Here is a 26,985-nt window from a genome sequence, read left to right as displayed (position 1 = left end):
AGCTCCAACAACACTCAAGAAGCTTGACACTATCCATGACAAGGTAGTTTGCTTGATTGGCACCATATCCACAAGCATTCACTCCCTCCCACACCAATGCTCAATAGCAACAGCGTATGTTGTCTATAAGATGCAATGCAGAAATTCACAAAAGATCCATAGATAGCACCTTCCAAACCCATGGCCAGTTCCATCTAGAAGAACAAGGGCAGCAGACACATAGGAATACCACCAGTCTCAAGCTTCCCTGCAAGCCACTCATGATCCTGACTTGCAAATATGTCACCATTCCTTCACTGTCAATATCATGGAACTCCTTCCCTATGGGCATTATGGATCAACCTAAAGCAAGTGGATTGCAGTGGTTCAAGAAGGCAGCTCACGCTATCTTCTCAAGGGCAACTCGGGTTCGGCAATAAATGCTGGCCCAGCAAATGATGCCATGTCCCATGAATGAATCAATCTACTTTACCATTTCCTTCTGTCGATCAGTTTCAAATTTTGTTTGATAACAACTGTGAAGCATCTTGGATAATTTACAATGATAAAGGTATTATGTAAATGCAAATTGTTGAATCAAGGTGTTGGGAACCAGGTTCTTGGATAAAGTTAGGTTAAGATCCTTTGAACATAGGAAATAGGAGCAAAAGTTGATCATTTGGCCCCTCGAGCCTGCCCTGCCATTCAAGAAGATCATGGCTGATTTGTTTGAGTTTCGAATTCCACATTCCGATCGACCTCAATAACCCTGATTCCCCGGTTAAAAAAGAACAACTACCCACCTGTGTCTTAAAATATTCAATATTCAATATTTCAATATTCAATATCCAGCTTTCACTTGTTATGGACCAGGACAGATCCCCTCAAAATATTTAATAAAGGTCGCCTAGTCCCTAACTAAAACGCAATTTCCCCTCCACAGTGGTCGAAAACGCTCTCGACTGCATCTCTCGCGTCTCCCGCATCTCAGCTCTCACACCCCCTCCCTGCAATAATGACAAAGACAGAATTCCCCTTGTCTTCACGTATCACCCCATCAAGCTCCGGATTCGACGCATCATTCTCTGTCACTTCCGCCACCTGCAAACTGACCCCACTACCAAGGATATATTTCCCTCCCCACCCTTATCTGCCTTCCAGAGGGACCACTCTCTCCATGACTCCCTTGTCCGCTCCACACTCCAAACTAGCCCCACCATCCCAGGCACTTTTCCCTGCAACCGCAGGAAGTGCTACACCTGCCCCTACACCTCTCCCCTCACCCCCATCCCAGGCCCCAAGAAAATCTTCCACACTAAACAGATTTTCACCTGCACATCCGCTAATGTGGTATATTGTATCTGCTGTTCCCGATGTGGCCTCCTCTACATCGGGGAGACCAAGCGGAGGCTTGGAGACCGCTTTGTGGAGCACCTACGCTCGGTTCGTGACAAACGACAGCACCTCCCAGTCGCGAACCACTTCAACTCCCCCTCCCACTCATTGGACGACCTGTCCATCCTGGGCCTCCTGCAGTGCCACAATGATGCTACCCGAAGATTGCAGGAACAGCACCTCATATTTCACTTGGGAACCCTGCAGCCCAATGGTCTCAATGTGGACTTCACAAGCTTCAAAATCACCCCAACTCCGACCTCATCCCAAGACCAGCCCATCTCATCCCCGCCTCCTTGACCTGTCCATCTTCCCTTCCACCTACCCCCCCTCCCTCCTCACTGACCAGCCCCCATCCAAACTCCCTACCTACACTCACCTGTATTGGCTTCATCCCCGCCTCCTTGACCTGTTTGTCTTCTCTCCACCTATCTGCTCCTCTATCCACCTTCTATCATCACCTTCCCCTTTCTCTATTTATTTCAGAGTCCCCTTCCCTCCCCCATTTCTGAAGAAGGGTCCAGACCTGAAATGTCAGCTTTCCTGCTGCTCTGATGCTGCCTGGCCTGCTGTGTTTATCCAGCTCCACACCTTGTTATCTCAGACTCCAGCATCAGCAGTTCTTACTATCTCTAACTTTTTCTTATTTTAAAGGTAGATGTGATGTGGGTGTTCCGGGTGTGATGCAGCTGGTGAAACTACTCGTTGTTAGGCAAAACACAATTTATTTAAACACTATAGTTAGGACACAAACAAAAGAAAGAGGAATTTAGAATAACTTTATTGGAAAACTTAACCAAATACTAGATACAGTAACTATTATTAATTAATTGTTCCGGTATAGGAGCATCCCATAAACACATCCCTTGGCAATAACATAAGTTCAGCCACAAATTCTTAAGTGCAGTTTAACATCCAGAGGGATTTCAGAAAGAGTACCAGTTAGGAATCGGTTACTGAACCTTGCACCCTTCTGGGACCCAAACTTTTTGTGACTGCTACAGCTAAAGAAATACCAGAAAGCCTGATCTGGGAGAAACAGCCACTCCTCTTCCATTGTTAAACTGTTTTTTAAAAAAAACCCAAAGACCTTTTAACCTAGAGTCTTCATCACCTCTGCCCTTACAACCGCTCTTCAAAAAAAAGGACGAAATAATCTTTTTAAAGTGACAGTATCGTCACACACTGCTTTCCAAGGCAGAGAGCTCCAAAGTCATACAACCATCTGAGTGAAAAGAAATGAACTTCATCCGTGTCCTAAAAGGATGAACCCTAATTTTATAGCTGTGTACATGACTGTATAATGGGTTACCTCTAGTAAAAGAGCTTGGTTGGAGATATTGTATAGGGTAATGGTTATGAAAGAGTTAATATTGAAGTTGCATTAGCACCACCCATTCTGTTGATGCCACAGAGACAGTGAATTTTACATAAGCCTTCACAGGGACCGATGTACAGCTGTTGAGAACCCTGGTAATTATGCTTGACCAGTAACGTAGTTGTACTTACTGCTATCTAAGACTCAATGGAGGTGTATCTTTTACCTCTGATAATTAGACAGGACCTAGAGACAATATAAACAAAGAAGGATTGGTGGCAGCAAACAGCCCTTATTCTGAAGCATATGCTGGTAAAGATGGCAGATGCCATGAGGTGTCATTTGATTCCTTTTCAATTGCCCATGGAACAATTCAGTCTATTCCATTCTCCTGCTCTATAACCGTAGTCCTGCAAGTTTATTTCCTTCAACTGTGCATGCAATTCTCTTTTTAAAACATCAATTGTTTCCATTTCCCCCACCCTTATGGACAGTCAGCTCCAGGTCATTACTACACAGTGAGTAAAAATGTCAACCGTGAATGAAAGAAGAGACTGGAGGGGCTGAAGGGCCTGATCCTGACTCATTTTTACATAAAAGACCCTGTGGAATAAGGTATTAAGGAGGCTGTGATTTTTAAATTGTTTTAAGATGATCAATTGTTGCTTGCATGCTCTTAATTTTTCGTGATGAATGTAAAACAAAATTTACACCAATTGCAATAAGTATATCTTTATCTTACTCAGGGCCCTATGTGTTTTGGTTCATGTGGAATAAAGCATCTTACAAATCAATACATCTTCTGATAGATTGAAGAAATATATGTGTATAACAGATAAAGGTCCAATCCAAAACATAAGATCTTGCTACCATACCAGTACTGACATTCAGTGGTTGTGACTGTCTGTAAGAAACAAGTGATGACTTCTGAAGGGAATGGCTGATGCGTCCTGAGCTAAGTAGAAATCAGCGGCAAACAGAGAAGGGTCTAGGCCCGAAACGTCAGCCTTTCTGCTCCTATGATGCTGCTTGGCCTGCTGTGTTCATCCAGCTCTGCACCTTGTTGGCTCATTATTGTTGCCTGATTGTGTGTTTTATTCTGTGTTGAGGAGGTTCTGATCAATGTGAAAAGTTATTAGATGCAAAAAGTCTTTGATGTATTTTTTGTAGTTACACTAATCAGAATACATGCATAGATTATTATTTATTGAAATTCCAAGTTAACATGATGATGCTAGAAAATAAAACATTTATTTGTCAAGATTTTAACACGTCAAACACGTTCAAGATTGGGATATTGTTACATGACATTGTGATAAAATAGAAATAGGGAATCAAAGACACAAGGTTTGTTCTATGCGAATACGTACCACACAGTGGGACATACAATGTTAACTGCAATTACTCAACTCCAACTTGTAGCTGCACGGACAATGTCTGCAAACATTAAGGTTTCTTGGTGCATTCTGTAGTCACTTTTGTAATGTAGGAAACACAGGAGTAAATTTTGAGTATAGCAAGTTCCCACAAACTCAAATGTAATCCTGACGCAATACCAGAAAATGCTGCAAAGAGCAGGTCTGATAATGTGTCTGGGTCCATAGATACCACTATATCTACTGAGTATTTTGAGAATTTGATGTTTCTATTTTATATTTCAAGCAGCTGCTGTGTTTTGTTTTCATACAAATGTAGTCATGATCTGATAATCTGTTAAAATGATTTTTATTGAGGGATAAATATTGATTAGGCCACCAGGAAAACATCTCCCCTGCTATTGTTTGGAATATCATCATAGAATCCCTACAGTGTGGAAACAGGCCCTTTGTCCCAGCAAGTCCACACCGATCCTCAAAGCATCCCACCCAGACCCATCCCCCTGAATCCACCTAATCTACTCATCCCTGAACACTATGGGGCAATTTAGCATGACCAATCCATCTAGCCTGCACATCTTTGGACTGTGGGAGGAAACTGGAGCACCCAGAGGAAATCCACACAGACACAGGGAGAATATGCAAACTCCACACAGACAGTCGCCTGAGGATGGAATCGAACCCGGGTTGCTGGCGCTGCGAGGCAGCAGTGCTAACCATTGTGCCACCCTAAAAACAAATGTGTTGTGCTCAAACCCACGACTCTTAAACTAATGGTCAGATGCTCTGTCGACTGAGCTAATTGGGCCTAACTGAGCTAATTGGGCCAGAATAGTGCCCTGGGATCTTTTACATTGACCTGACCGGAGAGATAGGCCATCATCTTAATGAAAGATGGTACCTCCAACAGTACAGCACTTCCTCAAAATTCATTTCAGCTAATCTTCAGGTCATTTTGCGATTGTTGACTGAGGATTTGGAATTGGTCATTGACTTTGCATATCTAGGCTGTAGTATAAACAATGAATTAATCATTTTTTTGTAGGTGTCACTGTCAAAATCAACATTTGTTGGCTATCGCTTAATTGCTCGTGAAGTGAGTGACTTGTGAGGTCATTTCAGAGGACAATTAAGAGTTGATCGCATTGCTCTGGGTGTAGTGTTACATATATGCCAGATGAAGTAAGGATGGCAGATTTCCTTACCACAAGGAGATCGGTGAAACAGATAGGTTTTACAACAATCAATGGTAGTTTCATGGTCACCATTAATGAAATCAGCTTTCAATTCCAGATTTATTCCAGATAAAGTTAACATCTCACATGGTGGGTTTTCAACCCATAAAGCCACAGTATTACCCTTGGCCTCTGGATTACAAGTCCGGTATTATTATCACTAAGGCAACCACCTCTTCATAATTAAATGATAGTAAGCAAAATCAACACAAAATGGGAAAAGCTAAGTGAAAAATGAGTACATTGGAAAGGCGACTCTCAGGAAATTGACTAAGATTAAGCTTTCAAAGCATTGGAGTTTCCTGTTGTCACTTTGGTGCGGAATGTTGTACCATGAAGAAGATGACATGAAAAAGATCAATTCTTTTGAATTTCATTGTTTCCAAAGGATGCTGAGGGCGAAATGCAATGATAATGTACAAATGAACGCGTATTGCAACAGGTGGAAATTGACAAGACAGTTTGTTATTACTGGTGGGTAGACAGATGAACATTGAAATTCTTTGGGAATGTGGCACAAAGCAATGGTATAGGAAACTAGTGCTAGAAGGAAAAGGTTGAGGAAAAATGTAGAGTAGGTGGGCAGAAGACCGGACTGAGTGATAACATCATGGATCTTCCAACCTTGAGTGTCTCGAGGCTAGTGAGAGTGACAAAAGATCGGTGTCGCTGGAGAATGTACACTGCTACAGCCACCAGTCCTATTTGCACCAACCCAACCACCTAACGCCCTCCCTCACACACACACACATGCACGCATGTATACATACACGCACACACATACGCACACACATATACACACCTACACATACACACACTCTCTCTCCTACACACACACACTCCCTCTCCCCCCACACACACACAAACACACTCTCTCTCTCCCCCACATACACACACACACACTCTCTCTCTTTCTCTCTCTCTCCCCCACATACACACACACACTCTTTCTCCCCCCCCAACACACACACACACTCCCTCTCTCTCTGCCCCACATACGCACACACACTCTCTCTCCCTAACACAAACACACACACACACACTCCCTCTCTCTCTCCCACACATACACACACACGCACACACATGTACATAAGCACACACACACATACACGCACACATACACACATAGACGTACACACATATATATACATACACACACACACATGCAATCACACACACATACACGCACACACAGGCGCGTGCACACACACACATATATACAAACAAAGGCAACATATACCCCATACATAGACCAAACACACACATCTGAGACCTGTATACCTGCATGTATACATACACATTCACCACATGTACATACAGACCCCATACACACCACACGAACACACCACATGCACACACCGTACAAATCCCCTACACATCATACATGCATACATAATTTATATAATTTATATAACCTTATGTAGGCTGTGATATAGAGCTGTGACATTTTGCAGACATTTGCTATCCGTTCCCACTAGTGAAAGTGTTCCTGTACCTCACTTCCTCTTGTCATGACTTGTATGGCTGCGGTAGAAAGCAGCTCTGTAATAGCTGACATGCATATTGTACTAACATCGCTTGTTTACACCATCTGAAGCCCTCAGGAGACACACTCAGTTCCTCAAATTTTCTTTAGGTTTAAATGTTGATGAAATCTAGACTGGGTCATATTTTGCAGTGTTAGCACGGATTTGTCCATATGGTGGTTGTCACTGGGTGAGGGAAAGGGTGGTTGACTCAGTTAGCTGGATTGTTGGTTTGCCATGCTGAGTGATACCGGCAGTGTGGGCTCAGTTCCTACAACAGCTGAGGTTACCATGGAGGAGTCTCTTTCTCAATCTCAACCCTCACCTGAAGAGTGGTGACCCTCTGGCTAAAACACCACCAGTCATCTCTCTCTAAGACAGTGGGGCTATGGTGGCTTTAGTTTGTTGCACAAATAAGCTAAAGACCTACAGTAATAATCTAGCAGGACATAAATTTAAATTCCATCAATGCAGCGTGGCAGTTTGAAATGTGTTTTAAGAAAAATGGGTTTCAGTGCATGTGATCATGTATCTATTGTAAAATCCCAACTTGTTAACAAATTGAAACCTGCAATCCTTACCTGGTTTCATCTATTTATGACTCTAAAGATATTTGGTTGATATTTAACGACGTTCGATACAATTCTCAGAGCTGTGTTAAATTGGTACAAAGTGGCATATTTTTTAGATACCATTGCTATCAGGTTGTGGGATTCTTGCTTAGGTAGTTCACTGCTGCCAATCTTACCTAAGCAAGTTTGAATCTAGGACCTATCGAGTTAGCAGTGTTAGAGTATTAAGCTGACACTGGTGAGTCTAAACAGAAGAGGTTCCGGTCTTTGGTAACAAAGTAGTTTATTGTATGATAGCAACAGGAACAATTTACATTACTAGTGACGCATAATTACTAAGGACCCACGGGAGATGTACAAAACACATCTGTTCCCTTCAGGTACTTGTACAGAATTCAACCATCTCCACTGGGAGATATGATCAGATTGTGTGGAGTTCAATGTAATATCAACACTGACTCCTTCAAAATCGTTACCTATATATATCATGTGAGCTGCATCACATTACTTCTCAAGGAGAGAGATTCAGCAACAAGTACCCCACCTCCCCAAACCCTGTCCTACAAAGCACAAATGTTGGAATACTCCCCACACTTTCCTGGATGAGTGCAGCTCCAACAACATTCAAGAAGCTCAATACCATCCTTGACATAGCTCCCTCCACCACCGATGCACATCCGCAAGATGCATTGCAACAGCTCACCAAGTATCCTTTGACAGTAACTTAGAAACCATGACCTCAAACACCTAGAAGCATAGTAAATAGAATAAAGGAGTAGGAGTAGGCCGTTCAGCTCTCCTAACCTGCTCTGCCGTTCAATATGATCATGGCTGATTATCCAACTCAGCACCCTGCTCCTACTTTCTCCCCATATCCTTTATTTGCAAGAACAATATCTACATCTTTCTTAAGAGTCTTTAATCATAGAATCCCTATAGCGCACAAAGAGGACATTTGGCCCATCAGGTCTGCACTGACTCTTCAAAGGGAATCCCATGCGGATTCACCAAATAGCATTCCACCTTATCCCCATAGCCCCACATCTACAATGCCGAACACACTTAGTCTGCACATCCCAGAACACTACAGGGCAATTTAGCACAACTAGTCCACTTAACCTACACATCTTTGGACTGTGGGCGGAAGGCAGAGCACCTGGAGGAAACCCATGCAGACATGGGGAGAATGTGCAAACTCCACACAGACAGTCACCTGTGGCTGGAATCAAACCCGGGTCCCTGGCACTGTGAGGCAGCAGTGCTAAACGCTGAGCCACTGTGTTTTGGCCTCAGCAGTTTCCTGTGACAAGAGAATTCTACAGACTGACCACTGTCTGGGTGAAGAAATTTCTCCTCATCTCTGTCCTAAATAGCCTACCCTTTATCTTGAGACTGTGACCCTTGGTTCTGGACTCCTTTGTCATTGAGAGCATCCTTCCTGATTTTGTTTATTCCTATTAGAATTTCATAGGTTTCAACGTGATCACCCCTCCTTCTTCTAAACTCTAGTGAATATAGTTCTGATAGATCCAGTTTCTTCCTGTACATCAGTTCCATCATCCCAGGAATCAGTCTGGGAAAACTTCATTGCACTTCCTCAATAGCCAGAACAGTCTTCCTCAGAGAAGGAGACCAAAATTACACATAATTCTCCAGATGTGGTTTCACCAATGCCCTATACTGTTGCAGCAAAATATGCCTGCTCCTGTGCTCAAATCCTCTTGCAATGAAGACCAACATACCATTTGCCTTCTTCGCTGCCTGCTGCACCTGCATGCATACTTTCAGCAACTGCTGGATAAGGGCAATTGGATCTCATTGCATCTCCCCAATCTATCACCATTCAGATAATAATCTGCCTGCCTGTTTTTGCAACCAAAATAGATAACATCACATTTATCCACATTATACTGCATCTGCCACATGTTTGCCCACTTACTTAACTTGTCCAAATCACACAGAAGCTTCTTTGATGCTTCTCTACAACATACCTTCCCAACCGGTCTATAATAATATTAGGCTGAAAATGCCTGACTTTAGCTGATCTTGGAGGCTAAGCAGATGCAGCCCTGGTTAGTATTTGGATGGCAGGCTGCCCTCAAAAATCAGTGGCTGCTTATATCATCCCTTCTGTATTTGTGTTCTGCCATTGAATGGACCCACAGGCTATTTTGGAGGGTCTGTGGTGCAGTGGGTAGTGTTGTAACAGAAGGCCCAGCTCCAAGTTCTACTGGCTCCAGAGATGTGTAATAACATCTCTGCATAAGTTAACATGGAAAATATCAACCCTTCCACCCAGCTTTGTGCTGTCTGCAAACCTGAAGATTCGACACATCGTTTCCTCATCTAAATCATGAATATATTTGTGAATAGCTGCGGTCCAAGCACTGAACCCTGTGGTACCCACTAGTCACTGCTTGCCACTCAGAAAAAAAGACTCACTTATTCCTACTCTTTGTTTTCTGTTTGCTAACGAGTCCTCAGTCCATTTCAGTACATGACCCCAATCCCATGTGCTCTAAATTTTGCACACTAATCTTTTATGTTGGACCTTATCGAAAAGCTTCTGAAAATCCAAGTAAACCACATCCACTGCCTCCTGTAATTCACTCTCATGGTAACATTCTCAAAAAATTCCACCAGATTTGTCAAGCATGACCTGCTTTGTAAATCCATGCTGAATCTGTCTGATCTTGTCACTATCTTTCAAAAGCACCGCTATTACATCTTTTATAATGGGTGCTAGCAATTTTCTCGCAACCGATGTCAAGCTTGCTGGTCTATAATTAGCTGTTTTCTCTCTGCTTCCCTTCTTAAATAGTAGGGTTACATTATCTACCCTCCAATCCATAGGAACTGTTCCAGAGTCAATATAATCCAGAAGGATAAGGGCAACATATAGTTGGGAAGCTGCAAGTTTCCCTCCAAGTCAAAAACCATTCTGACTGGAAATTACATCATCGTTCTTCACAGTCACTGGCTTAAAATCCCGAATTGTCCTTCTTAAGAGTACCATGGGTGTGCCCACACCATATGGTTCAAGCAGACGTCTCACCACTACCATCTCAAGGACAATTAAGGATGGGTAATAAATGCTGGTCTTGCAAACACATGCCATGAATTAATGAATATATGAATAAGGACAATGAATGCCAGCCTTTCCATTCATGTTCATGTCCTGAGAATGAATAAAAACATCACGCATTTGTAGTGACAAGTGATAGAATCTTCCAGTCCAAAGAGGGGACAATGAAGAACATGTTTGGCTCCTGAATTCAAATTTATTTACCACTTATCCCTGTCTTCCCCCAGCGGGTAGCCACTCTCCAGGTAAAATGGCTGTCAGCTGCCCTCTAAACCAGACAAAACATCAAGAACTCAAGCATGAGCATGGCTGATCATTGTGGACACCTGTATGACCACATACAAGGGCAATCGCAGCAGAGTCCTATCCCAATCACAGCTGGTTACTTTGCCCTTGACATAGCTAAATAGTAAACAGTTTCAGAAACTCATCCTTTATCTTGGAACAAGATCAATGCCATGTGTTGCCTGTTTCCACCATTTCATTGTCTGACGTAGTTCAGTACACAACTGGAAATCTTCATGTTTTTCATATCTCAACTGTACTCTTTCATTGTACAGCCACCCATTAACCCAGAAAATATTATTCCTCAACAAAGCATTTGTAACAATTGGTTGCAGGAAGAGTCTGTTATATTTAATTTTCAATTTTCCCATTACTTGTGGGTCTAGAATACCAGGAAAGCTGTTCCTAGCTGCTTTTACAAAACCGGTCACACAATGTTAAGGAGGGACAAGTTTAGGGAGTTGTGCAACAGCAGGAGTGGTCATGATCTTCCTTGGAAAGGGTTTGACCTTCACTCAATTCTTTATCAGCTTGGAGTGATTGACAAACATCAGCATGACACAGACCTTCCCCAAAACTTTACATTTCAGTCAACTTTAAAAAAAAGCAGCGGGTGCTTCAAGTCTTTGGATTTTATTTTACGCCAAACGTTTAGCAAGCTTCAAAATCTCCCCTCCCCCTACCGCATCCCAAAACAAGTCCAGCTCGTTCCCGCCTCCCTAACCTGTTCTTCCTCCCACCGATCCCCTCCTCCCACCTCAAGCCACACCCCCATCTCCTACCGACCAACCTCATCCCGCCCCCTTGACCTGTCCGTCCTCCCTGGACTGACCTATCCCCTCCCTAACTCCCCACCTACACTCACCTTTACTGGCTCCATCCCCGCCTCTTCGACCTGTTTGTTTCCTCTCCACCTATCCTCTCCTCTATCCATCTTCTATCTGCCTCCCATTCTCTCCCTATTTATTTCAGAACCCCCTTCCCCTCCCCCTTTTCTGATGAAGGGTCTAGGCCGGAAACGTCAGCCTTTCTGCTCCTATGATGCTGCTTGGCCTGCTGTGTTCATCCAGCTCTACACCTTGTTAGCTTGAATCACTTGCTGTTTGAACTCTTTGTTCTGTGAATTATTCTGGAGATACTGGAAATCTGAACCATAAGAAAAAGAAATTCTACAAAAGCTTAGGTTAGGGACCATTTTACCACAACTCAACCATTAACTTGCTTTTTCATTCCACAAATACTGTGCCAGCTATTGTGTTTTCAGCATTATCTGTTACTTCTAGTGAACAAGTTGTCCAAATCAATTTTGAGAGTTTTCTCTGCAATCTTGAAATGCTTTGATTGTGTAAAACCTAAGTAAAGATTGACTTAACAATGCTCAGCATTGGTATATGTTTTAATATTCCACTACCGACTCCATCCCTCTCTCCAGCAACATTCTGCTGTTACCTCAGTATGTTAGCAATCTTGGTGTCATATTTGATTTGGAGATGAACTTCCAACCTTGCATTTGTTGAATTATTGAAGCTGCCTCTTTCCAGCTCCATTGCGTTGCTCAGCTTCACCCATGCCTCCGTTTATTTGCTATTCAAAATCTCATTCATGACTTTGTTACATATCAATTGTTCCAACACACTGCTGGCTGGTTTCCCCCATGTGCCCTCCATAAAGCTGAGGTTATATAAACTCTGCAGCCAGTGCATGAAGTTGAAGCAATCCCATGCCCCTAGCAGCCCTGGATTCACTGGCTTACATTAGCTTCCAGTTAAGCAATGGCTTGATTTTAAAATTCTCATCCACGTATTCAAATTCTTTCATTCCACCTCAGAGATGTGCGCGCTACTCCAATTTTGGCCTCTTGTGCATTCTTACTTATAATCGCTCCACGGTTAGTGGCCATACTTTATGCTTTCTTCGATCTTACACGTAACTTTCTGCTGCCTTGGCCCCAAGCTCTGGTATGCCCTCTCTCCACCTCACTTTGCTTCATTCAGACCCTGCTTAAAATCTAACTAATTTCTTGTTGTGTAAAATAATATCACCGTATCTAGTTTGATGTCATTGATTGACAGTGCAGCATCTTGGGAGATTACATTGCATCGGCAACAAAAAGCTGCTTTAATGCAAATTAGTGAAATATTCTGGATCTTTTTGAAATATTCTGGTGTTGACCCAAATACAACATTCATCAGCATTGTTATAAAATGGTGAGAAGAAAGAAGCATTTTAATTCAGAGGAAGTTTTGTACCGAACAAACAGGTAGTTTTAACATTTCTTAATTTTAATACAGTACATTAAAGCATAAATTACAGTACATAAGCACAACACACCACTGCTGTCAGATGTCTGATAACAGCTACACATTCTTGATTTTTTTTAAATAGCATATATACTACCATTCAGCAAGTCATCCAAACAAGTAAGCAGTACTGTATGCCTTCTTCAATCTTACATGTAACAAACATGTATTTGGCTACTGCACAGAGTTTTATCAAGCATTACTATACAATGTGTTTCTGGAAGCATAACCTTGCACAGAGATCATACATGCCAATATCTGTATAGTAAAATATGAGAACACAGGAAACATTTTCAAAAAAGCCTTTTGGTGATTATTTTTTTCTTCAGTATAATGTAGTGTGCCTACAGTCAACACATCATTGGCCCATGTTTCAGAAATTCTTCTACAGCATATCTTTTAAAACAAAATGAAAAACTTTAATAATGGAGGTCTGAGAAAATAAGGAGTATATCTTTTAGATCACGGAACTGCTTAATGTAATGAGCAGAGTATAAACATGGCCTTGACACTATGTTTTGTTTTACTAAATGGAGAATCATAGTGCCATCCATACATTGAGCTTAGGGTGTTAGTTCACATAGTCTTAATCTGATCAGGACAAGTACTTTACACACTGTACCTTGGGTACTGTTCTACCGTGTTAAATCGAGGACAGGCAATTGCATCAGTCACAGGTGAAAACCTCTCATAAAACTGACTGCAGAATTGAACATGGGAACAAAAGACATCTTCAGCTGCTTCTGCAAATTCATCGCAGTTTCCCACAGCTAGTTTAACATTAACATGGCTGGTGAAGCAGAAACAATATATATCTTTTAAAAGCATTTGCAGGTACATCAATGCAGAAGATGATAGCGTGAACAGTAACATGGATGATGGGAAACAAACTGTTCAGCTTTGCACGAAAGCGTTTCTGGATATAAAAAAAAGGAGAGGCAGCCACTGCCTTAATAGTATCCTGTCCTATCAATGCTTGGCTTATACTCATAGGAATTGATTCAGTGCATATGCCAGTCTTTCAGAAGGCAATATGCCAGAAAACCTGGAACATTACATTTAATTATAAACCCAAGCAGGAAGATAACACCTTTCATTGATATTACTCTCTCTTGTTCCTTAATGCCTCCCAACTGGTCAGCTTGCAGTTTATTTATTTAGGTCACAAAAACTGTTCCATAATTTTCACCTGTGAATTTTGGGTAAGTGTTACTGCAGACCATAATTCTCTGTAAATCCCTCTCCTTGACACCTAACCTGTCCTTGACTAATGTAAGATAGTATTCAAGTTACAGGGCAGAGATTTTTAAACAACAAAAAGAAAGAGTTCACAATGACTACAGAATTAAAATAAGTCCTAGTGGTTCTGGCCGTTGAAGCATAGTGCACAATATTGACCCAAAGGAATTCAAAGGGCTTATTCCTAGCTAGAAAGTTATTTACTGAGAGGAATTGTTGACTGAGGTTCAAGTACAGCATTAATTTCACTTCTCTTCTAGAAGTGGAGTAATTTTAATTATTTACATTTGGAAACATAGAAGCTGAATACAAGGTTCTTATCCAGCCCTATTATGTATAAATCCTCATCCTTTCCAAAACATGTTGGGCAAACTATGTTTCGATTTGACTAGTCTTACACATGGCTTTCCAGCAGAAATCCCCTTTTGACTACTCTCAGGGACACAATAAACAGTTACTATTGCTTTGTTGGGTTCAGTCCTGTGCACTCTACTTCTGTCAGCCTGTAAATAACTAGGCGTGTGAAACATGGGCACATGATTAACTGCATAATGCCTACCTACTAGCAGAAGATGGCACAGATGTACTAATTGCACCATCTTCATAACTGTAACTTGTAAGATTAAGCCAAACAAGTCAACCTGCAAACTGAAAAAGGGGCTTGGAAATGTCAAATATTTACAAGAATTAAGTTACTAAAAAGGCCATGGTGCAGTGCGTTCAGATCCAGGTGGGCAGGTTAACAGATCATTTCAGCACATCATTACTGCAGGCATTTCAGAATGCAGACAGGTATTTACTTGTGCAGTATTAATGGAGTAAACAGCCAGGGATAATACTTCATGATGTGTACATTTCAAAATGGAACAATATAGCTCGATCTCTGTTAAGTTGCATCAATGCAGCAGCATATAGAATCCTGCAATTCACTCCGTGCGGCATATTAGGATCAAGGCTCCTCTATCAGTACCTGTTGCTTTTGTTGAAAGGACAATACCCAAATCAGGATTTAAAAGGAGAATTTATAAACTTTCTTAAAAATTTAATTAAAAACAAACCGACAGGTGTGAAATATGTTTTTCATACAACTTACAGTTGGCAATAAGATCGCTATTCTGATAGTATTTATCGAAGATACTGCCGGTACTTTGGTCAATAGTTTCATCACCACCCCACCCTGGCTCTAAAATTTGGAGTTGCTTTCAGGTTTCCCAAGTTCTGATCCCCAGTGCCTTGATCACATTAAATTCGGAAGTTGTTTGGTCCCATTCTGCCCAACATCAAGAGTAAGCAATGAGATAAAATGGCTGTTCTAAATCACTGTGACCCATGTCATTCAGTGGTTCTGAATTACTGTTTGAAGCTGTTGATAAACTAGCAGCCAATAGATTAATATAGGTACATTATAGTGAAGAGTTACTTCAGACTCTGCTGGCTTTTGAATATTACTCTTCAGCTACCCAGGAATGAGATGACGTGGCTGCCACCGTACATGTGGTCCAAAGTTCAATAATGACACAATTGAAAGAACAAGGAAGGAGGTCAAACAAGAAGGTTCAGATCTGTAGCATGATAAACATTCCTGCAAAGTGAAATTTGGGTGAAGTAATAATCTTGTATGCCAGGGACATTAGCGTGGAACAAGGAGACAGGAGTTGAACCCTCTCTTACTTATCTCCACTGAATTTGTACAGGGGCACCTCTCTCTCCCTTTCCCGTCACATAATGCCATTACTTGCCCTTTGGCCAATGTTAAAAGTGTGTTGCAAATTATAATCTGGAAACAAGGCACCTGCTTCCCATTGTCTCCGTTACATTTTCCCTGCTGGGAGCAGCAATGGAGACAAACAGAATCAAGATACAAATAAAAATCTTTGAAACTGATGCTAATGAAACATAAGCCGATCCTGATAGGTAAGCTAATTCTAGAAGCAGGGTTTATGTATTTATTAAAACTGAATACACTGAGTGTCCTCACACAGAAATTTCCTTCATTGACTCATTTCCAAGATTCCCTCAGCAGGCAAAGTCATGTAAATATTGTACTTTACATCCAGTAACACATCAATGAACTTTGACTGTTTCCTTGTGGCACCAGTTTCACAATCAACTTTATCAAAGCGAGCAAGGCAGGGCCTACTCAGCAACCGACATCATGGCCCACAGCTCAGATTCAGCAGGAAGCAACACTATTACCTCCGTTCAGAGGGATAGTAAACATCAATGGCAATGTACAACTTTTTAGCTGCGTTACCCAAATCTCTCTCCCTTTTATTTACTGGGAATACTTCTCACTTATTTGGTGTATTGTTAAATGGCCAAATAACTGACTGCATGACCTCCTGCAACAACAGATGTATAACCCTAAAGAACAGGTAGATGTTATTAGAAATTTTTACTCTGTGGAAAGCCTGCCCTGCATGATGTTGGTGGGGAAAAGTTTCTTACCCATGGACTGGCAAACCCTGCAATGCTGCACCCATGATCTACTTATGTGGCAAATACTGTTGTGAAGGTGCAGTCATGTTCCAAAGGCATCAAGATAGGTAGAAACCCATTCACTCACCCAGACAATTCCTCCAAAAAGAGTTATTGAAACAAAAAAAAAGTGTGGAAAGAGACCAACAAGAATTAAAACTGCATAAAGACTCCTTTTTGATGTTCCACTCTGTGCTGAATGATGAAGTATAATCAAAAAGAAAAAATAGTTGCAGAACAGGATTCTCATTCACAACATGGTGACTGGTAACTGGTAACCATAGAATTGGAAAGCCCTTCCATCTCAAATATGACTAACTATATTAAAAGTTTGAAATCAGGAACATAAAGACATCCAATGTCTTGTAATGTTGTAGAATGGAAGCAAATTCAACAGTGTCGAACCCAAAATGGTGAAAAGACAGCACTCTCACTACCACTAGAGGTCTCCACAGCTCCTTACTGTAGTGTTTACAAAGTACTGGAGACTAACGTACAGTGTTGGAAAAATCTGAACGGGTCAATTTTCGTAAAAAGAATATCTGTACCATACAACTACCAACAGGCTAACTTCCGTGGCCACTATATCTATGTTTAAAAGAGAGTTGGATGTAAATAGGGATTCACATTACACCAAGTCAGCGATTAAAAAAAAAAAATCGATGGAAGACAGGTGTCTTTTTCTCTAGTAGATGGTGACCAATGGCTAATTATTGCAGACACACAACTATGTTCAACATGACCTCATTATGCCAATGACAGTAACAGAACAATGTATATATAAACTGCACTGTCTATTTCAAATGTAGCCTAATGCTTTGATAGAGAACAAACAGTGTCCACTTCACAGGGAACCCCGCACTTCAAAATATTGAAACAAATCAGGGTGCCTTTACTCAAACGTTCCAGGCAGGAGTGTTGCAGGATTCTATATGTAGTGCTGGTCGGATCCCAGTTTAAAAGAGATGGCAATGACATATGAAGGGCTTTGATGCGATCACGCCAGGGTGGCTTGTTTCTCCTCAGGTGTCTCCTCCAGGAGCTGAACTAGCAGTTCATAGACAGGTTTGCAAACTTTGGCATAGCCGATTTGGGTGAGGTGCAAGTAATCGAACATGTCATGATGGGAGATGGTGCCGTCAGAATGCACAAACTCTGCATCGACATTCAGGAACTGCATATTTGGGAACTTCAAGAGGGACCTCTTCAAGAGCATGTTCACCTCTGCATTCTTCTCTCGCAAAGGATTGGGCTTCTCACCACGAGGCAGGAGACCCTGAAAGAGAAGGATCACAAAGTAAAACAGGATGACAAACAGCGATTAACCTCTTTTGATAGAAAAGCTCTCTCCTGGTTTTGTACTTTCTAGGGAAATTTGTGCTGGTTTGATTGGGAATTGCTACCGAGTTCTCCCAGGTCAAAGAGAGCGTCAGAAGCAGAATCCACCCCACAGTTCCTGCACTGGCTGAGGTTACCATTAAGGTCACACTTTCTCAACTTTGCCCTCTCCTGGTGACCCTCAGTTTAAACCACTACCAGCTGTCTCTCTCTGAAGAGAGAATAGACCAATGGCCCTCTGGGGCTATGGTGACTTTACTGTAAAATGTAATAAATCCATTCTCTGGGTTCATGGCTGCTGGGAACAGAAAGGAGAAGGCTCTCCTGTTAGTGGCTTACTCTCCCCACTTTTTTCTCATGGCTCCACACATCACCTCAGTCACAGCAATTTGCTGCCTGCTTGCCCAAGGTCTCTGCAGATGCTGCTCTGGATCCAGCACGGCCCAGGATGGTTTTTCCTATGTTTTCCCCCTCCTTCCCTGGGGTTAGGTGCCAGGCAACACAGCAGCTTTTCACGAATGACTGTGGCAATATATTGGCAGTTCTACAACATGCCACAATATGTTTTCTTATTTAATTCCCTGTGCACTACCAGCTATTAACCAAGAAGGGAGCACAGACTGAAAATGAATCTGTTCTCAGGTCTCTTGTTCAATTAATTCATGGGATGTGGGCCAATGTGTTATCTATCCCTAATTGCCCAGAATGCGGTTAAGTGTCAAATACATCGCTGAGAGTCTGGAGATAGTAAGAACTGCGGATGCCAGAGTCAGAGACAACACAGTGTGGAGCTGGAGGAACACAGCAGGCCAGGCAGCAGAGGAGCAGGAAAGTTGACCCTTCTGGAAGAAGGGCCCTGACCCAAAATGTCAACTTTCCCACTCCTCTGATCCTGCTTGGCCTGCTGTGTTCCTCCAGCTCCACACTGCGTTAGCTGAGAGTCTGGAGTCATGTTCTCGTTCTATAAACAGCTTGCAGGAGATGTATGACACTGGTCTAAGGAGACTGAAATGCCTCCAAAAGCAGAAGCCGGTACGTTTATCTCAGTCACTCCTCCAGATGATCTAGAAATTCACTATGAGAAATTACTTCAATCTCAAACACAAAACATGCCGTTCTGGCAATTGGCTAGGACAACAACTGTCCTGCCATTTGTGGAGTAAACCATCAATGGTCCATGCCATAATCCTATCAGCCTTTGGAACAAGATGGGTAGACAGCAAACAAACGTGCTGCTATTTCATGCTCAAAGAAATGAAAGAAGCAAAAGCAAGTTATACACAGAAACAAAAACACTTACCAATACCACCACTTTGGCCTGAGGTTGCCTTATGTTAATAAGGTGTACAATAGCCTCGATCCCACCAACTACTTCCTCAGCTGTGTGTTCATGGTTGTTGGTCCCCACCCAGAGGACAATTACCTGCAAACAGTTTGGACTTTTACTCGATCCTCGTATTCAACTTTATTATATGTTAGAATAATCACACTAACCAAAAAGTTAAAACTTTACATCTAATAATTATTTCAATCTGATGAGGTGCCAGCAGTGCATTTTGCATGGATAAATATATTTCAAAAAAGGACTTTAATACAGTCTATTATGGGGTTAAATGGGTCAGAAATATTGCTCTCTCCCTACCTTGGGTTTGATGTTTTCTAGTTCTCCATTCTCAAGCCTCCATAAGACATGTCTCGTGGTATCTCCTCCAATCCCAAAGTTAAGTGCATGCAGCGGTGAGAACAGGTCCCTCCAGATCTGTCCAAACAAACAAAGAAAATCAAACATAGTTACCATGCCAGACTTTCAATTCCGATTCAAGATTTTTTATTGAATTTAGATTCAACCTAAACTGATATTAGATGATACGCAATCACTCCACTGTAGTATTACACTTGATTTGACTTGCTCCTCCATGAAACGACTGGGGATAGGTAGTTAAATAAAAAAAAAGCATTCCATGTTCAACATATGCAAATTGCAGTTATTAGGATCTCCTTCATTCATTAGACATTAAGAGAAAGGAAAATTACTGCCAATGTTTTACAATGTTACATGTATGTGCAAACTGAAAAACTGAAGATAGTTTGAGATGGGGATAAATGTACACATACCCCTCCATCAGACCATTCTTCAGCACCTATTCAGAAACAGCTTTTTCCTTTTCGTTTGACAACATGGCTCAATTCTCAACTCCACCAATTTCCCTCCCTCAGACCACAGCTGTTATTTGCCACCACTCTGTAGTTGTTGGATGGTGCCCGAGTGTATGCCCAATCGGAGGGATGTCAGGGCTCAGGGAAGGAAATGCACTTTTCTTTATAAATTACTTCAAAAACAACTAAGTCTTGCTCAACTGCTTCAGCAAACAACTAAAACTCTCTTAAACAGGAGGCTTCCTGTTCTTAAGAGGTGTCTCCCAGTCAGGTTTCTTCCAGAAGTGGAAGCATTCTCTCAGCATCCGTCCTGTTAAATGCCTTCAAGATCTTATGTCTGAACAAGACCAAGACCATCTCTCTCATTCTTCCCAACTTCAATGCATATAAGCCCAACTTGTCCAACCATTCCTCATAAGATAAACCTAATACCTCAGGAATCCGTCAAGTGAATCTTCTGTGCATTGTTTCTAATGTAGTTATGTCCTTTTTTAGATAAAAGGAGATCAAAACCTAACCAGTGTCCCATCCAAATGTTCAAAACTTCCCTACGTTCTGTTTGCCTTCCTAATCACTTGATGTACCTTAACACTCACTTGGTGCTGCATGCAGCAAGACACCCAGATTCCTCTGTACCTCAGTGTTCTGCAATCTATCTCCTGCTGTTTTTTCTATTCTTCCTGCCAAAGTGAAGAAGTTCACATTTTTCCCACATTATACCTTTTTCCAACTTGCTTAAGTGATCTATATCCCTTTGCGAACTTCTTACATCCTCTTCACAACTTACACTTCTGCCAACTTCGTGGCATCAGCAAATTTAGCAACGAGGCATTCAGTCCTTTCATTGAAGTCACTGACAGATTGCTGCTGAGGACTCAATCATTTACAATCTCTATAGCACTGCACTGGTTAAGTGTTGTCGACCCAAAAAATGTCTGTTGAACTCTTGCTAAAGCACAGTGGAGGCGGCAGCAGCAGTGAATATTTAAGGAAGAATTAAATGGATCTTTGATTGACAAGAGTCAAAAGGTGAAGGAGTGAAAACAGGAAAGTTCAGCCTGTAACAGATCAGCTATGACATTATTAAATGACCAAGCAGGCTTGAAGGGCCAAATGGCCTACTCTCGATACACAAGTCTGTGTAAAGACATTTGGAGAGTCTTAACTCCACGGCCAGAACATCAGTCCTCCTCAGGCCACGTGTCACTTCAACTGCTTGAATGAGTCTATCAATCCTAGTGAAACAATTGACAATCTTGACTCATGGGCTAGAAAATGGGTTAAGATTACCCAACGTCAAGGAGTATAAAGAAGAGAGACTTTCATCCAATTAATTGGGAGCTGGACTATTAGCCAAGTCTCGAGAGTTAAACAGCAGGGTTGTAGCCCAGAGAGTCACTCACCCACTTTGGAATTAAAAAAAAACTTTACATTTTGCCAATCTTCTCTGCCTGCTTAGCATTAAATATTACAATTTCCATCATTTTCAGTTTTTATTTCAAATTTCCAGCATCTGCCATATTTTGCCTTTGCTTCCTCTGTTCTATGGTTCATGCCTATAAATAGCTCAGCCTAGCCATGCCAAATGCTGAGCATAAGCTTTTCAAATAACAGCTGTCAGACTCATCAGATTTTCAGTCTGAGGATCTGGAAGCCCTTGTATAAGTAATGGGCAATCACCATGGGGGAAATGTCTCTGATGCAGTTATATTTCCAATTAAATGTTGTAGCAATTAAACATTATATGACACTGATGGACAGTGTGATGATAAAGTAGCTTTGTCCTGTTTTGTCCTGCTTTCTTTTAGAGAGAGATTGGGGGTCAAGAGCTGAGCAGTCCATAAGACTAACAACTGATGAAGCTTTGGGTGATTTTTTTTTTTTTTTTTAAAAGAAGGTTGGAAAAGGAGACGAAGCCTGGTCAAGCTTCCACTGAACCAGGGATTAAGTTTAGCTTTCAGAAGTTGCTGTTGGGGTGTTGAAAGAGGTAGAAACTATTTTATGTCTCTCTCTTGGATACAGCCAAAAGCTGGGTTTCTCTGCTTGCTGCAGAAGCTGCATTGGAGACAATTTGTTTACTGAATTCAGAAATGGGGTTTCGCAGTGGGGTTATAAATCACTCAGAGATAGTAAGAACTGCAGATGCTGAAGTCAGAGATAACACAGTGTGGAGCTGGCGGAACACAGCAGGCCAGGCAGCATCAGAGGAGCAGGAAAGTTGATGTTTTAGGTCAGGACCCTTCTTCAGAAATGGGTCAGAAAAACGTCAACTTTCCTGCTCCTCAGATGCTGCCTGGCCTGCTGTGTTCCTCCAGCTCCACACTGTGTTGTCTCACACTCTAGCAAGTGCAGTTCTTGCTATCTCTGTTTTCTGAATTTGCCTTTTTTGCCAAGGGTGTGTTTATGGGAAGTTACTATATTGGAACAGCTAATTAGTAATAGTTACTGTATCTACTATTCTGTTAAATTGTCGAGTAGAGTGGAGTTATTCCAAATCCTTCTTTGTTCTGTTGTCTCTTAACTGTAGTTTTAATAAGTTGTGTTTTGTTAAATATTGATTGGTTGCCCAGTCGAATTACATCAGGAAGACAGCAACTCAGATTTACCTTTAAAATAAAAGTAAGTTCGGGTCTAGGCTACCTTCTTAACACATGTTGAGGGGGTTTGATTGGATCCATAGCCACAGCAAGGAGACAGAATTGAATGGACTGAATGACACTGGCTTTGGATAGCACATGGAACCAAGACCACGTTGTGTGCTACTGGACTCGCACAAGGGGTCATAATAATCTCTATTAATTTGGAAGTGCATAACTTGAGTGTTACTGAAAAAAACAGACTCATTGTGTTGAAGCTTTTTGTCTTATATTCATCGGGAAAATTTGCAAGAATACCAATGTAAAGGATGAACAACCTCAATGCTGTATGGAGGAGACAGTGCTGATTAGTTGGTAAGTGGACAGTGATTGGCAGAGATGTTACCACGGCAACACTTGCAACAATTAAAAAGTCTACTGACCACTGATCAGTGGACTCTTGTGGTATATAAAATGTAGCGTCTCCTTTACTTTGATATTTTTGTGAATCATGAAAGTGAAATCTTCCACAAAAAGGGTCACTTTTCAGGAATATTAATGTTTTATTCGTCTGTTGAGGACATCCTTGACCATGGCAATAGTAGTTGAGTGAGTTGACCAATAAGTGGAAATTCAGAGGACAGGGCTAATAATTCAGGGAATTCAAGTCAAATCCCTATCCTGAAAACTTAAGCATTTAAATTCAGTTTAAAAACAGACCGTGCAATAAATGGATTCCAGTAAAAGTGCCCGTGAGGCTGGGGAATTGTACAAAGTCAATGTCCTTTAGGGAACATTCTGCCATTTTTACTCCGTAGTGATTCTGGTCTCACACCAACACAGTTGGGTGTCCTCTGAAGTTGACCAACAGTCACTCAATTGAACAGCCACCTTCTCAGGGGAACCAAAGATAGGTCATGATTTATCACCCTATCATTTACATCTGCATCTTGAGAACTGAAAGGAAACAAAATGATAACAGCATTACTGGCAATTGACCGGTAAAAGATAATCAAGAGCTCACTCACTTCGTACTGCTGCAGAAGTTGCACCATGGAGTCACCTACGAAAAGGACATCAGGTTCTTTATCCTTGCAGTCCAGGACAAATCTGTTGTGCTGTTGGTGTAAAAATCTCATTGAAACTTGCACCATTCTGCTCAATAAAGCATCTAAATGGTTTCAGATAAACACACTGGATTTATTTCTTCAAAAAAGAAACAACAGTCATTTCAATCTAACACTAGGACAGTTTTAGAAGCTCTGATTTGGTGGGATGCAGTGACTGAGGAGGCACAGGGGGAAGAAATAACCCTGTGCATTCAACAGAATTTGGAGAAAGAAAGAGATTTGTACACTCTCTCCCCCCACCGCCGAGTTGACTATCGACATAAAATTATCCTAGGCTTAATCGAATCAATGCAGAAATCACAGGATAGGCTGAAGTTGCTTTATCCTGTTAGATGTCATCATTCCCATTCCAGTTTCTTGCTGTTCCAGCCTTGAGCAGTACCTTTTATGGTAGTCAATGATCAGTCATGAAACAAGCAGCTACAACAGGAAACAGACAAGAACAGAGAAGGAATAATTGCTGGGACAGATAAATATAGACGTGATATGTAAGCTGATGTACAGCTTGATATATCAACACTATGGATTCGATGCAGCTCTGATTAATTGAGAGGAATTTTTTGCACAGTTAAAATCTATGACAGTGCTTCCCAATATTCTTCCACTTCTGTGACCGCATTTCAAAGATTGAAATTATTAGTGGCCCCCCCCTTGATGAGAAATGCAAAACCCTGTTCTCAGTGTGAGAATAGGGGTTCTGAGCAGCAAGTAGACTACTTTACAACTTGGTAGGAGATCCACAGCAGTTATCACTGCATCAGAGATCAAGACCCTGAAACTTTAGCTCAAGACCCCACTTGAATATTGACCCCCCACTTTGGGGGAAGCTCGAACCCTCGGTTTTCAGAATAGCTTCTCAAACTTCCACCACACTTATAAACCTCTGGATTACAAATGACATTAAGGGAATTTTTATGTAACATCAATACCCAAACACTGGATCACAGCAAGTCACATCCATCAACTTTCTGATTCATAGGTGAAGGTATAATGTTCTAACCCACTGTAATAACCACTGCCAGGGTAGATTGTGTGTTTAGTCATCGTATCTTGAAATTTAGTTGGTAGTGTTGTGCCAAACAAGCAGGATAATCCAACTTCCTCACCAAGTGGAAAATTGTAGGGTGCAGTTTCACAATGAATATTATACATCCTCTGGCTGCTGACTCAATCTTGCTAAGAGTCTTAGTCATTAAGCTTTAAGAGGTGCTCCACTCCATATAAACAGGGCAACAATGAAGAACTAGACTTGGATGATCACAAACCTTGTTGCACTTTCAAGCAGATCTTCCACAGACAGCCGGACCCCATCATAAACTCTATTCTGCCGTAGGGAACGAGGTGGAGGTGCCGGTGTTGGACTGGGGTGGACAAGGTCAGAGATCACACGACACCAGATAATAGTCCAACAGGCTTACTTGAAAACACAAGCTTTCAGAGCCTCACTCCTTCTGAAGAAATTGGATTTACACAGCACTTTTCATATTTTCAGGATGTTCCAAAGTGCTTTAGAGCCATTAAGGCCTGAACCGTTGCTCCTCCATCTTTCACTTTTCACAAGAAATGTGAAAACTACTTTAAAAAACCACTCCCAAGTCTGGAGTCCTGTGTTCTGCTACATGTTGGTACTTGGGAGAGATTTTAAGAGGCTCAAAATTCAAACCTCCTAAGTCTGCAGATAAACTGTGCAAGCCACCAAATGATGGGGCATCCCATCTAAAAGGAGGAAATGCAAAACAAAAAGGTTTTTGACACTTTCACTCACTGATGATTGAGCTACACAAATGTCGGTCAGGAAGAGATAGGGAGACAGATCTGCTGCAAGAGGTGCCTTACCCAACATTTTCATTTGGTCACTGTTTATGTAGATGGCCATGATGGATGTGTTATCCCCAAGTGGAAAACTACAGCATCCTGGTTTGGCAAAGAGGGTTAATTTGATGGTGAGAAAAATTACATGGAACCTCAATGTTTAAAAAGTTTATTGCTAATGGTGTGTTGTGATCGGACTCAGCTTCTTACAATTACTTGCTGCTCACAGCAGCACCCAGACATACATTCTTACCAGTGACTTCCAGCGACCATCTCCCTGGACATCCTCTGCACAGAGAGGGACTGCAGCAGAGTTTAAACCCTCTTGGCTCATTGTTTCCCTTGAGGCGGCTTCCAAACCTGAACACCAAGAATAATGTTGGGAGCGGTGACTGGTGTGAAAACAGCACTCAAACCTGGAATGCTCAGCGTTCCTTGGTTAAAAACAGGCCTGTGAAGACGACAAAGAAATAAACAATAAAACTTCCTAGCTTCAACGCTCAGCTAAATAACTTTAGATTATAAACACTGCTCTCTTTCACCCTCAGACATTGACACTGGTAATGATTCTACTGCTGTCATTTACACCTCCTCTGAATCCATCTTTCATTTCTTTATTATTCCATTACCACCTTATTTTATCTTGCACCATTGCCAACCCCCTCCATCTCCCGGTCTCTCCTCACGTTCAGAAATTTCTTCCAGGTTTGAGGATGGGTCATCGACTTGAAACGCTAACTATTTCCCTCTTCACCGGCGCTGCCAGACCCGTTGACAATTTTCAGCATGTTGTTTTTCTAAATAAGTGCACAACTCCATTTTACAGTTCTGTATTTGTTTCAGGTAAAATTAATGACTTCCCCACTCTCGGCCTCTTACCGGTGATGAGAATAATGCTTATATGCTTGCCTAGGTTATGGGTTACTCTAATGGTGACTATGACTGATACTTTCCACTATATCCAACAGCAAGGTGATGGCTCCTAGGTGGCTGCTGGAATCGTGAGGTGGGCAGTCCCAGTCTAATTTTATTTAGCTTTATCTACTCTTTATTCTTTTTTTTTAAAAATGGAAAAGGTTTGAATTTCTAAGTTCAAATCTTTGTTAAACCAATACAAACCAAACAGATAACACAGTGTGGAGCTGGAGGAACACAGCAGGCCAGGCAGCATCAGAGGAGCAGGA

At 41.7% G+C, this 26,985-nt stretch overlaps 1 protein-coding gene across 1 annotated transcript in view; it reads right to left on the bottom strand.

Annotated features, from left to right (window-relative positions):
* Nucleotides 1-13,032: 13,032 nt before the first annotated feature.
* The window catches only part of pafah1b2 (platelet-activating factor acetylhydrolase 1b, catalytic subunit 2), a 22,544-nt gene continuing 8,591 nt past the window's right edge, over nt 13,033-26,985 (bottom strand). Inside the window, exons 2-6 of the mRNA XM_020531979.2 lie at nt 26,055-26,252; nt 23,888-23,977; nt 19,769-19,885; nt 19,427-19,549; nt 13,033-18,064 (exon numbers count right to left, since the gene is read on the bottom strand). Of these exons, the coding sequence (XP_020387568.1) occupies nt 17,786-18,064; nt 19,427-19,549; nt 19,769-19,885; nt 23,888-23,977; nt 26,055-26,135 (690 nt within the window). The 5' untranslated portion in view covers nt 26,136-26,252 and the 3' untranslated portion in view covers nt 13,033-17,785. The remainder of the gene's footprint in view (nt 18,065-19,426; nt 19,550-19,768; nt 19,886-23,887; nt 23,978-26,054; nt 26,253-26,985) is intronic.

Source organism: Rhincodon typus, chromosome 32 (assembly GCF_021869965.1).
Source record: "Rhincodon typus isolate 14 chromosome 32, sRhiTyp1.1, whole genome shotgun sequence".
NCBI lineage: Eukaryota > Metazoa > Chordata > Chondrichthyes > Orectolobiformes > Rhincodontidae > Rhincodon > Rhincodon typus.
Note: the sequence above shows the minus strand (reverse complement) of the source record. Positions and strands in the feature narration are given on the sequence as shown.